Genomic DNA, 14,766 nt, shown 5'->3' with positions numbered 1-14,766 from the left:
ATTATTAAATTTTATTTATCTATTATTGCAATAATGTATTTTCTAAAAAAATTGTAGAATTGTTTATCAATACAATAAAAATTTTTATTTTATTTTATGTTATGATGAATAATATATTGAATAATAAATAAGATATATATTAAATGTTATAGTGTATTCTATATAATAATATTTAATATTAATTTAATTAATAATACAAAGTTAACTAAATTATCTTAAATTAATTGACATTCAGATAAAAATTACTTAAAAGGTAACAATAAATAAATATTTTTTATATTTTTAGTTAAACTTTACATTATAAATACAGTAATATTTATAGAAAAAAAATTAAATTATTTATTATATAAGAAAATAATTTAATTAATACATGTTATTATATTATAAATTGAATAAATAAATTTTTAAATAATAAATTAAATAATTAAACAATGAATCTAAAAATTATTACGATATTATTAATAGCAATTAACTGTAAGAATATTAATAGTTTTAAAAATAATGAATAATAATTAATTTAATTATCATTTATTTTTTAATAATATAAGATAATTATATTGAATGTGACTACAGATGTCCGGCCGGTTGGGATGCATATGACGATCAACTCAAGTGTCTAAATATAATCACCGATTCACTGTTAACCTATGACAATGCTGTTGATATGTGTGCACAGTTGGCTCCGGGATCAACACTATTGACAATACATTCACCAGAGGAACAGGACTATTTAATTGACTATTTATTTGTTCAAAATAAACTAGTCAACTCTCTATGGTTGGGTGCCCGGGTCAAACAACAAAATATTACCTGGATGGATAATTCAAATGTCAGCTATACTAATTGGCTAACTGGTCGCCCAATTAACTCTAGTGATGTTAAATGTATTGAAATGCAATCGGAAGATATGTTCCGATTATCGGCTGACGATAATAGACAAGGTAAATGGTATGACACTGATTGTAAAAAACGTAGCATGGTAGTTTGTCAATCAATACAATCGGCTCAAGTAAGTGATCTAGTTAAATTAATAATGGAAACTCGAAAAAAATCTACAAGATCAATTAGATAATAAACAATTGCAACTAGATTGTCAACAAAATAAACTCATTAGTCAACAAGATCAGTTAGATAATAAACAATTGCAACTAGATTGTCAACAAAATAAACTAAATAGTCAACAAGATCAATTAGATAAACAAAAAGATACCATTGATAAACAAAAAACTCAACTAGATAAATTAGAATCAAATCCAGTACCCGTAGGTTTTATATACATCCAGCTATCGGGTCAACCCAAACCATGCGATATATGGCCTGAAGTTAACTGGCTTGAAGTGACCGGGGATTATTCGGGATTGTTTTTCCGGGCCGAAGGTTCGGGTTCCGGCCAGTTTGGTCAGATACAGTCAAGTCAACAATCGGTAATTTCTACTGTTATTGCATCAAATTACAAAGTTGGAAATTACATTCATACAGATAAAATTATCAATATAAACTATAATGATACATGGTCAGATAATTTTCGTTATAATTCAAATCTAATATATGATTTAAAATTCTATGGAACTTCGGGTGAAATTAGACCCCGAAATACAGCCATTAGAATATTCAACACTATATACTAAATATTCAACAAGATAAACTAACTAGTCAACAAGATCAATTAGAAAATAAAGAATTGCAACTAGATAGTCAACAAGATAAACTAAATAGTCAACAAGATCAATTAGATAAACAAAAAGTTACAATTGATACACAAAAAACTCAACTAGATATACTAGTAGCAAATCCCGTTCCCCTGGGTTTTATATACACCCCACTAACGAGTCAACCCGAACCATCTGATATATGGCCACTGGTAATAAGTACTTATTATTTTAATGGTAAATAATAAAACAAAAATATATGACAGTAAATGATTTTGAAAATATACTTCAAGAATCTAGAAAATTTCATGAAAATCAAATTCAGTTACTTAAAGATGAAAATGTTAGTCTCCAAGTTCAATTAGATACAATTATTTAGAAGCTAATCCCGTTCCCGTTGATTTTATATACGTACAACTATCGGGTCAACCCGAACCCAGTCAACTGTGGTCACAGTTACCAACAATTAAATGGAAAAAAAATTACTTCAGATTATTCGGTATTGTTTTTCCGGGCCGAAGATTCCGGTTCAGAACCGTTTGGTCGGATACAGGCGGCCAACGCAAGCCGATTGGCTGCTGTTATTACAGGATCGTGTAGTTTAAGTGATGGTTACTGAATCTGATTGGTCTGATACCTGAGTCCGGTTGGAGTGAAAATTTTATTATAAAAGATTTTATTTATTTCATGCAATTCTATATGACTATCGGTGAGATCACATCCATCAGAATATTTAAACGCATCGAATGATTGGAATTAAAAATAAAATTATATCAAAATATTTTCATATTTTCTTTCAAAAATTTATTTTTTCAAACAAATAATATGTTTAGTAATTTTTTTTACTTTTATTAAAAATCTATTGAATTTCATTAAAAAAATATTAATTTCACTAAATTTTCTTTATTAGTATATTTTTTTTATTAAAGAGATTACAAATTATTAATTAACATTATTATTATCACAAAATGATATTTATTAGTTAATTAAAGTTAATTTAAATAATATAAATATATTACTGATTTTCTATTATTTACTATATTTAGGAATTTTTTTATTCAATAGTCTATAAATTATTTACAATTAATATGAGGTACATGTGCTTAACCTAACACGTGATCCTGTTGTCTGTATTAATAATATATTAAAAACCTACTTATATATATACATGTATATATCTTTTATAATAATAAGTAATATAATATATAATACTTAAAGTAAAGTATTTAATAAAGTAAATAAATAATATAATAAAAATAATCTTAAAGAAGAGTATTAAAATATATTTAAGTATACAAGTAATTAATAATATTAAAATTTGTTAACAGTTTTCTGGTAATCTTATAATTAATAAATATAATTTTTATTGTCAATTAATTTTATTACACAATTTATTTGCAACTACTATATTTACAAATATATAAAATTTTTATTATTTTTAAATATATTTAACTTTTACAAAAAATTATTTTCTATTATACTGATCAAAATGAAAATTATAATTATTGATATGATGATTTTTTTTATTAAATATAAAAATTTCATAAATAAAATATATGTAGATGTTATTTATTAATAATAATAATTTAATAACACAAAAAGTTTTAACAGTGTTTTAACAATTTTGTTGATGTAGAAAAAGTGTATTTCATAAAACAAATAAGATCTTAATAATAGAAAAATTTTATTATTGTTATTGAATTATACTGATATATTAATGCAATAAATTATAAGATATTATTACTAGAAAATAACAAAAAATATGTTTTCAATAATACTTTTTGATGTTTGATAATAAATAAAATTTAGTATAAATATACTCTAAATAAACTATACTTTAAATATATTATAAATATAGTATAAATTATTTCATAATTTTAATTATTTTTATAAAAATATATAATTAAAAATGAAAATATCAAACATTTATATATTATTCATAGCTATTTTCTGTAAGTATATTATTTGTAAAAATTAATTAATTATATTTATAGTTTTAATAATAAATTAATTTTTAAAGATAGTTATATTGAATGTAACGACAAATGTCCGGCCGGTTGGGTTGCATATGACGATCAACTAAAATGTTTTACAATAATTAACGATTCATTTGATACATACGATAATGCAGTTGATATGTGTTCAAAACTGGATCCGGGATCAACATTGTTGACAATACATTCACCAGAGGAACAGGACTACTTGATAGACTATTTATTTGTTCAAAATAAATTAGTAAACTCTATGGTTGGGTGCCCAGGTCAAACAGCAAATAATTACCTGGATAGATAATACAAATGTTACCTATACTAATTGGCTAACTGGTCGGCCAATAAACTCTAGTGATGTTAAATGTTTGGAAATGCAATCGGAAGATATGCTCAGATTATCGGCTGACGATAATAGACARGGTAAATGGTTTGACATGAATTGTAAAAAACGTAGCATGGTAGTTTGTCAATCAATACAATCGATTCAAGTAAGTGATCTAGTTAAAGTAATAATGGAAAATCGAAAAATTCTACAAGATCAATTAGATAATAAACAATTGCAACTAAATAATCAACATAATAAACTAGATAAACTTGAATCAAATCCCGTACCCGTGGGTTTTATATACACCCAACTATCTGGTCAACCCAAACCAACCGATCTATGGCCACAAGTTAGCTGGCAGGACGTGACCGCTGTGTATTCGGGATTGTTTTTTCGGGCTGAGGGTTCGGGTTCCGCCCAGTTTGGTTATACACAGGCCGAAAACTATTCACGATTGTCTGCTATTTTTGCAAATAGATGTAAAATAAGAGCCAAATGCTATTATAGTACTAACCAAATCAGTCAGTACGGCTGGAGTGATGAACTACTAGCGGACAACTTTCCCGGTAAAATGAAATTTCATATGACTTCCGGCGAAAATAGGCCCCGAAATCAAGCCATCAAAATATTCAAACGTATCAAATGATTGTCTAAATTTTGTATAACTAGAATGACTAAAAATAATGAATTAATATATCAAAAATCATTTTTTTATTAAATATTATTGATTATAATGTAACTAAATCAAACAAGATTTTTTCAATAAATAAAATTTAAATATATAATATATTTTTTTAAATTTATTTTTAGTTATTTAATATTTATTCAATATATAATATTATATATAATATTTAAAATGTTTAAAATTTATTAAGTAATATAAATAATATGTTAAATTAAAAGAAAATTATTTAATTACTATTTACTAATTTTAATCCTACATAAAATATTAAACTTATATTACAGTACAATTAATTAACAATATGAATTATTTTATATTTTTTATATAGTTATCATTAATATTTAAATTATTGTATTATTCATAAAAAATTATATTTTTTTCAATTATTTAGTTCTTATATTATATTGATAAATTCAAACAATAAAATTTTATAAGTGTTAAAGTCGAGTATTATAATATATAAGTAATTAATAATAATAATAATAATAATTTCAAGGTATTGTTTTCTAGTAATCTTAAATAAAATTTAAAAAAATAAAATATTTAATTTTGTATAATAATGTTGGATATTTAGGTATATAATTTTTAATTTAATTTAATAATTAAAAAAAATATTTATAAATTAATTGCTAATTTTAATCTTACATAGAATCTTGAAGTTGCAATACTTTTATATAACAGTATAAATTAATCTATTTGTTATCTAGTTATCAATAATAAATATTTTAATTATACTATTATTCATACAAAATAATGATTTTACATTTAGTTACTTTTTATATTATAATGATAAATACAAATAATAAAATTTTATTAATGTTAAAGTGGAGTAATATATAAGTAATTTATAATAATAAAAAAATTTAAAGGTTTTTTTTCTAGTTATCTTAACTTTTAGTTTTCTTAATTTTTATTATCTACAATTTATTTTATTTCACAATATATTTACAACTACAATATTGTATAATATTTAAAAAATATTTTTTTAATTTAATTTAACAATTATTTTTTACAAAGTATTTTCTATTTCACTGATCAAAATGACAATCATTATTCATTGATATATATATGTAAATCTTATTTATTAACACTAAAATATAATGTTTTAAAAATTTTCATTATATATAATAAGTGTTTACGCTTACTTTTAGAGTATCATTAAAACTCAAATTTAGATATTAATAATTTTTTAAGATATATTATTACTCATATGCTTTATATTAATAAAATAAAATATATATTAGAAAATTTATTTTACTCAATAAAAATAAATGATATTTGATCTAAAAATTATATTTGATAGATATATTATTATTTATCACTAATTAATATAAATAATATATTAATTTTCAATTAATTATCTTATTTTAATGGTTATTTAGATAAATTATAATAAAATATAAAGAATTATAAAAATTTTATTACTAGAAAATAACAAATAATTAAGTTTTCTATAATAGTTTTCTAGTTTATTATAATAGATAACATTTAGTATATAAATACTGTAATATTGAAATAAATATTTTCATAATTATAAAAATATTTATAAATATATTTAATTAAAAATGAAACAATTAATTATTTATATATTATTTATACCTATTAACTGTAAGTATATAATTTGTAAATATTTTAATAATAAATTATTTTTTTAAAGATAATTATATTGAATGTGACAACAAATGTCCGGCCGGTTGGGATGCATATGACGATCAACTAAAGTGTATTAAAATATTTATCAATTCTATTGCTACATACGATAATGCTATTAATAAGTGTGCAAAGCTGGCTCCGGGATCAACATTGTTGACAATACATTCACCAGAGGAACAAGAATATTTGACTAACTATCTATATGTTCAAAATAAAATAGTCAACTCTCTATGGTTGGGTGCCCGGGTCAAACAACAAATAATTACCTGGATGGATAATACCAATGGTACCTATACTAATTGGATAACTGGTCGGCCAGTAAACTCTAGTGATGTTAAATGTATTGAAATGCAATCGGAAAATATGATCCGATTATCAGCTGACGATAAAAGACAAGGTAAATGGTTTGACACTGATTGTAAAAAACGTAGCATGGTAGTTTGCCAATTAATACAATCTGTTCAAATAAGTGATCTAGTTAAATTAATAATGGAAACTCGGAATCAATTAGATAATAAACAATTGCAACTAGATAATCAACAAAATAAACTAAATAGTCAACAAGATCATTTAGAAAATAATCAATTACAACTAGATAGTCAACAAAATAAATTAAATAGTCAACAAGATCAATTAGATAATAAACAATTGCAACTAGATAGTCAACAAAATAAAATAAATAGTCAACAAGATCAATTAGAAAATAATCAATTAAAACTAAATAGTCAACAAAATAAATTAAATAGTCAACAAGATCAATTAGAAAATAAACAATTGCAACTAGATAGTCAACAAAATAAACTAAATAATCAACAAGATCAATTAGATAAACAAAAAAATACAATTGAAGAACAAAGAACTCATCTAGCTAAACTAGAATCAAATCCAGTACCCGTGGGTTTTATATACACCCAGCTATCGGGTCAACCCGAACCATGCTATATATGGCCACAAGTTAAATGGCAAGAAGTGACACGGGATTATTCGGGATTGTTTTTTCTGGCCGAGGGTTCGGGTTCCCTACCGTTTGGTCAGATACAACCGGCCAACTGGTCCCGATTGGCTGCTGCTAATGCGCATAGGTTATCCTCTAAATTTACAGGTGATTATGGTTGGCGTTTAACCGATTTGCCAGTTAGCGGTTGGAGCGAAATAATATACAGTTGGTTTCCCGATCGTATTCAACTATATTTTACTGAATCGGATTATAGGCCCCGAAATCAAGCCATCAGACTATTTAAACGCATTCAATGATTGATTGATTAAATGAATTATAAAACATAATCAAATAAATAAAAACAATAATATTTTCTAATTATTATAATTATTATTATAAACTTAATAAATTTTTTAAAAAAATGTTATTATATTATAATGATAAATACAGATAATAAAATTTTATTAAGTATTATAAAATTTATATTAAGTAAGTCATAATAATAAAATTTGTTTCAAGGTAATGTTTTCTAATAATCTTATAATTAATAAACATAATTTTTATTATTTAGCAAATAATTTTATTTTACAACTTATTTACAACTACTATATTTTCTAATATATATATATTTTTTTAAATATAATTTAACAATTATTTTTTACAAAGTATTTTCTATAAAGCTGTCACAATGACAATTATTATTATGTATTATTTATATACTGTATAAATGCAATGAAATATTTATTATAAAATTTAATTAGCTCAATAAAAATAAATAAATAAATGTTAAATACGATTAGTTATATTAATATTTACCATTAATTAATTAAATAATTTAATACAATGCTTGCTTGAGAGGAATGGTAGTTATGATGTGGTGGTCGATCCAATGATTAGGTGGAGACAATAACTTAGACACAGTTTAGTTACAATACTTTATTATAGTTAATAAAATTAAAACAGCAGTTAAAACAATGATATAAAAATGGTATAATTTAAGAGCACATGTATGTGAATGAATGCAATGGTGTATACAGTATAGTGACTGATAGTAATGCTGGGTAAGATTGCACTGACTGTCTGGTGTCTCATTACTGGTATTTATATAATAGGGATGTATAGGTTTTGGTGTATAGCTATTGGTTGGTTTAAATATAAGGACAGTTGTATAGATCGATCACTTGGCGCCAGTAATTGGTGTCATTAAAATAATCGCCGATTCCATACCATACGATTTGATACATATGCATTGGATATGTGTGCTAAGTTGGCTCCGGGATCAACACTGTTGACAATACACTCTGAATCGGAACAGAACTATTTGACTGACTATCTATTTATTCAACATAAACTAGTCAACTCTCTATGGTTGGGTGCCCTAGGTCAAACAACATATAATAACCTGGATAGATAGTACAAATGTTACCTATTCTAATTGGCTAGAGGGTCGGCCAGCAAACTCTAGTGATGTTAAATGTGTTGAAAAGCAATCGGAAGATATGACCAGATTATCGACTGAAGTTGACAATAAAAGACAAGGTAAATGGTATGACACTTATTGTAAAAAAACTTAGCATGGTTATTTGCCAATCGATGCCAGTAATTGATCTGGAAAATTTAATATTGGAAACCAGAGAAAACCTACAAGATAAATTAGATAAACAACAAGATAAACTAAATAATCAAAAAGATCAAATAGATAAACAATCATACACAATTGATAATCAAAAAATTCAACTAGATACACGAAAAATTCAACTAGATAAATTAGTAGCAAATCCCGTTCCCGTTGGTTTTATATACACCCAACTATCGGGTCAACCCGAACCATCCGATATATGGCCACAGGTTAACTGGCTTGAAGTGACCGCTGATTATTCTGATCTGTTTTTCCGGGCCGAGGGTTCGGGTTCGGCCGTGTTTGGTCAGATACAGGCAGCTAACTGGTCCCGATTGACCGATGTTAATTATAGAATTAAATTATAATTAATAAAAGTATTTAAAGTTTGTTGTCAATTAAATTAATAATATTAAAATATTTATCTTTTTTGTTTATCAATTATCAATTTCACTAAATTATCTTTAATTAGATAAAAATAACAAAATAATTATTACAATATAAATTATCAATACTTATAAAATATTTAATTAATTATTACTTTTGACATTTAAAATTTATTAAATATATATTGATATTAAAAACTTAATTATTAATAGTACAAAATAAAAATTATTTTCTAATCAATTTTTGTCAATTAGTGTTTATCGTAAAATTGATATTTAATTTAATACATAAACAACTATAAAGTGTATTAAATTATATAGTAGTTTGTCATTTATTTAGTTAGTTTTAGATAATAAAAAAATTATTTTTATTATTTATAAATAGTGTGACAATTAAAATATGTTTAGTATTGATTTTTTTTAAAGTATTAACTTTGATTTTAAATATTTAAAAAATAGTATTTATAAAATAATTATGAAAATAATTTTGCTAATTATATTAATAATAAATAATTGTAAGTTTTTTTTTGTTGATTATTATTATTAATTATAACATTAATATAAGAAAAATAAATTTGAATTTAGATTATTATATTGAATGTGACGACAAATGTCCGGACGGTTGGGTTGAATATGACGATCAACTAAAGTGTATCAAAATAATCAACGATTTCATAGATACATATAGTTCAGCTGTGGACAAGTGTGCAAAACAAGCTCCGGGATCAACACTGTTGACAATACATACAGAAGCTGAACAAAACTTTTTGAATGATTTGCTATATGTTAAACATAAATTGGTTGATACAGTATGGTTGGGTGGACAGGTTAAACTGGATTAACTAACCTGGATAGATAATAGCACAGTTAGCTATACTAATTGGATATCTGGTCGACCGCATAATGTTAGTGATGTTGAATGTGTTGAAATGCAATCGGATCCCCCGGGTAAATGGGATGATATAGCTTGTACTAAACATAACATGTTGGTTTGTCAACAGTTACAATCGTCACCAGTTATTGAATTAAAAAAATTAATTGAACAAACTAGAAAAGAATTACAGGAGCTTAGAACTAATTATACTAAACAGCAAAATCAACTAGATAAAATTACTAGTAACTATACTAGACAACAAATAGAATTGGATAAACTAGTAGCCAATCCCGTTCCCCTAGGTTTTATATACGTACAACTATCGGGACAACCTGAACCAAGTCAACTATGGWCACAGTCACCCAAAATTAAATGGCAAGATGTTACCCCAGATTATTCGGGATTGTTTTTCCGGGCCGAAGGTTCGGGTTCCGCCCAGTTTGGTCAGATACAGGCGGCCAACTCAAGCCGATTAGCTGCTGTTCATACAGATTCGTGTAGTATAAGTGGTTGGAGTGGATGTCAAAATTTGTTGTACTCAATACCTGAGTCCGGTTGGAGTGAAAATTTAGTTCAAAAAGATTTTAATGGTGTCATGTATTTCTATATGACTTCGGGTGAGAATAGGCCACGAAATACAGCCATCAAAATATTTAAACGCATCGAATGATTGCATTTTTTAATAAACAATAAAATTATATCAACAACAAAAAAATATTGACAAATCATTTATTTTAATAAATTTTTTTTTTTCAAATTAAAATTATATTTAACAATATTTTCAACTCTAACCCGACTCTCTGGTATACAGGTGACCATTTACATCATACAATCTACTAGTACTTGTATAACATGTTAAAAAATTATTAATTTTATCTAATTGCAATTGTTGTTTATCTAATTTATCTTGTAGATTTTTTCTAGTTTACAATATTATTATTATTTTTTACCAGATCACTCACTGGCATCGATTCGACAAGCAACCCTCATTTACCCTGATAAAATTTTAATTAGTTAATAAACTAATTTAAATAAAATAATTAAAATATTAATAAAGATTTATTTTTTTAATTCTACAATTTATAATTTTAATATTACATTATTTTAAACTAATTATAAAACTAATAAACTAATTTAATAATAATAATAAATAAAATCTATATTTGATTTTTAAATGCGTTTAAATATTCTGATGGCCTGATTTCGGGGCCTATTATCTGATTCAGTAAAATACAGATTCAAATGATCTGGATAATAACCTAAATTATCATCAATAGTATCATTGCTCCAACCGGTAACGGGTAATTCGGTTAAGCGATGCGATTGATCTATTGTTGTAATACTAATTGAACGCCTATATGTATAAACTGTAGACAATCGGGACCAGTTAGCTGCCTGTATCTGACCAAACGGTAGGGAACCGGAACCCTCGGCCCGAAAAAACAAACCCGAATAATCACGGGTCACATCTTGCCAGTTAACTTGTGGCCATATTGCGGATGGTTCGGGTTGACCAGATAGCTGGGTATATACAAAACCCATAGGTACGGGATTGGCTACTAGTTTATCCAATTGATTTTGTTGACTTGAATAATTAGTTCTAAGCTCATGTAACTCTTTTCTAGTTTCTTCGATTAATTTTTTCAATTCAATAACTGGTGCCGATTGTAGCTGTTGACAAACCACCATGTTATGTTTATTACAAGCTATATCATCCCATTTACCCGGGGGATCCGATTGCATTTCAACACATTCAACATCGGTAACATTATGCGGACGACCCGATATCCAATTATAATAGGTAACTGGGCTACCGTCTATCCAGGTTAGTTGATCTAGTTTAACCCGTCCACCTAACCATACTGTATCGACTAATTTATATTTTACATAAAGTAAATCATTTAAATAGTTTTGTTCCGCTTGTGTATGTATTGTCAACAGTGTAGCTCCGGGATCTAGTTTTCCACATTTGTCTATTGCATCAGCATATGTTGAATCAATTGAATTGTTAACTATTTTAAAACACTTTAGTTGATCGTCATATGCCACCCAACCGGCCGGACATTTGTCGTTACATTCAATATAATAATCTAATTTTTTAAAAATAAATTTTTCTTATTATTGTTATAATTAAATAGTAATAAATACTTACAGTTAATTATAATTAATAAAATTAGAAAAATTATTTTCATAATTATTTTATAAGAATTTTTTTTTAATAAATATTCTATAATTAAAGTAAATAATTTTTCTCATTAATAAATATTATTTTTTTAATTGTTTTAACTATTTATAAATAATAGAAATAATTATCTATTATCTAAAACTAACTATAAATGTCAAACTATTATACAATTTAATAAACTTTATAAGTATTAATTAAATATCAGATATTGATAAACATAATTAAATACTAATTGACAAAAATTGATAAAATAAATAATTTTTATTTATTAAAAATTGTAAGACAAAAATATACAATTTTTTATTTAATATAATTAAATAATATATATGTAATTATTTTATTATATCGTTATATAATTATTATATATATATATATATATATTTTTATATTTAAATATATTTTAGTAATTTTTATTTTTAATAAGTATCCTTATAATTTTTTTTTTAAAAAAAGTTGAAATGTCAAAAGTATTACTTAATTAAATATTAAGTATTGATTATTTATATCAATTTTTATATACAATAATACTTATTATATCAAATTTTTTGTTATTAATATCTACTTAAAGATAATTTGCTGAAATTGTTATTTACAATGAAATTAAGTAATTTTAATTAATAAAAACTTATTAATAACAATTTAATTATTACAAAAATAGTTTAAATTAATATTAAAAGTTATCAAAAATATTGTCATATTTTCTTTGAACAAAATATTCAAAAAAAATTTCGCATAATTTAATAAATTTAATAAAATAACAACTTTCTAATTACTTTTTTGTGATATTTTCATATATTAATTTAATGATTATTTTTTTAAAAAAAATAATGAATATTTATATTGATTTTGCTATTGTTTTTTATATTAATAAATAATGCTATATTTTTAWTAAAATTATCATGTATTACTTTAATTATTGTATAAAAATGATTGCACAACAAATTAATATCAATTTTTACTTAATTAGATTGAACTAGTTGACATTTAAAAAAACAGTTCAAATACATAATGAAATTATATAACAATAATTTAACWATAAGTTTTTTTAATAGATAAAATTTTACTTATAAATAAAGTATAGTTTTATTATTATAAATAAAATTTAGTTATTATATATAAAAATAATTAAATATTATTATTATTTGAAATAATAAAATATAATCAATTCACTTATTGACATTTAGGAAAAAAATATCATATGATATTTGATTATTAAATYATTAGAAATATAAAGTAGAAATACTTAAAAAAATTATTATTTAATCGTTTTTAATTAGATAATATTTAACATATAAATAGAGTAATAAATTTTATAGTTTTATTTAACAAATATTTATTGTAACAAAAGTAATTATAATTAAAATATTATAATATATTCATTATATAAAATGAAATTAACAATAATTTTAATATTATTTTTATTTAATTATWGTAAGTAAATTAAATTTAAAATTAAATTAATAATTTATTAGATATTTATTTATTTTAGTTCATTATATCGAATGTGACAACAAATGTCCGGCCGGTTGGGATACATATGACGATCAACTAAAGTGTATCAAAATAATAACGGATTCATTTGATACATATGGCAATGCAGTGGATATGTGTGCTAAGTTGGCTCCGGGATCAACATTGTTGACAATACACTCGCAATTGGAACAAGATTATTTTAGTGACTATTTATTTGTTCAACATAAGCTAGTTGATTCAATATGGATAGGTGCTAAAGTCAAACAGCAAATAATTACCTGGATGGATAATACTAATGTTWCMTATACTAATTGGGCAACTGGTCGGCCACAAAACATTAGTGATGTTGAATGTGTAGAAATGCAATCGGAACAGACATCCCTGGGTAAATGGTATGATCTGGCATGTAATAAACGTAACCAGGTAGTTTGTCAATCGATGCAATCGATGCCAATAAGTGATCTGGAAAAATTAATTTTAGAAACTAAAAAATATGCTCAAGATCAAGTAAAAATATTGAAAGATGAAAATGCTAAACAACAAGTAGAATTACTTGAACACAAAAATCAATTGGATAAACTAGTAGCGAATCCCGTTCCCCTGGGTTTTATATACGTACAACTATCGGGTCAACCCGAACCCAGTCAACTGTGGTCACCAACAATAAAATGGCAAGATGTTACCTCCAATTATTCGGGATTGTTTTTCCGAGCCGAGGGTTCCGGTTCAGCCGCGTTTGGTCAGATACAGGCGGCCAACTATAGCAGATTAGCTTCTATTAATACATATTCGTGTAGTATAAGTAGTTATGATGGTTGTAATTGGCGTCTGCAATCAATACCCGAAACCAATTGGAGCAGTATGATTGGTCTTCGTGATTTATTTTCATATTTTTATCTTTATATAACTACCGGTGAGAATAGGCCACGAAATACGGCCATCAGAATATTTAAACGCATCGAATAAATACAAAATATTATATAACAAAAAATT

The 14,766-nt window shown here is 24.6% G+C and overlaps 5 protein-coding genes across 7 annotated transcripts in view; 3 read left to right on the top strand and 2 right to left on the bottom strand.

The window, feature by feature from the left end:
- Nucleotides 1-14,766, bottom strand: part of LOC128953296 (uncharacterized) — a 388,095-nt gene that overhangs the window by 197,425 nt on the left and 175,904 nt on the right. The window lies entirely within an intron of this gene.
- Nucleotides 430-1,909, top strand: LOC128953305 (snaclec crotocetin-1-like). Its single transcript, XM_054298792.1, has 2 exons — nucleotides 430-474; nucleotides 549-1,909. The coding sequence occupies exons 1-2, from the start codon at nucleotides 432-434 to the stop codon at nucleotides 1,070-1,072; spliced, it is 567 nt and encodes a 188-aa protein (XP_054154767.1). The 5' UTR covers nucleotides 430-431; the 3' UTR covers nucleotides 1,073-1,909.
- Nucleotides 8,292-10,785, top strand: LOC128953399 (uncharacterized). The gene is made up of 5 exons (XM_054298883.1): nucleotides 8,292-8,298; nucleotides 8,648-8,776; nucleotides 8,838-9,161; nucleotides 9,827-10,041; nucleotides 10,084-10,785. The coding sequence occupies exons 1-5, from the start codon at nucleotides 8,292-8,294 to the stop codon at nucleotides 10,783-10,785; spliced, it is 1,377 nt and encodes a 458-aa protein (XP_054154858.1).
- Nucleotides 11,251-12,286, bottom strand: LOC128953304 (uncharacterized). Its single transcript, XM_054298791.1, has 2 exons — nucleotides 12,268-12,286; nucleotides 11,251-12,205 (listed from the first exon to the last, which is right to left on the bottom strand). The coding sequence occupies exon 2, from the start codon at nucleotides 11,856-11,858 to the stop codon at nucleotides 11,286-11,288; it is 573 nt and encodes a 190-aa protein (XP_054154766.1). The 5' UTR covers nucleotides 11,859-12,205; nucleotides 12,268-12,286; the 3' UTR covers nucleotides 11,251-11,285.
- LOC128953398 (uncharacterized) lies at nucleotides 13,804-14,739 on the top strand. The gene has a single exon (XM_054298882.1). It carries the CDS (start codon nucleotides 13,906-13,908, stop codon nucleotides 14,737-14,739), a length of 834 nt encoding a protein of 277 aa, XP_054154857.1. The 5' UTR covers nucleotides 13,804-13,905.

Source organism: Oppia nitens, unplaced genomic scaffold (assembly GCF_028296485.1).
Source record: "Oppia nitens isolate AA-2021 unplaced genomic scaffold, nextdenovo-longstitch-racon4-pilon3 scaffold21_pilon_pilon_pilon, whole genome shotgun sequence".
In the NCBI taxonomy this organism is placed as follows: Eukaryota; Metazoa; Arthropoda; class Arachnida; order Sarcoptiformes; family Oppiidae; genus Oppia; species Oppia nitens.
This window is presented reverse-complemented; position numbering and strand designations above follow the sequence as displayed.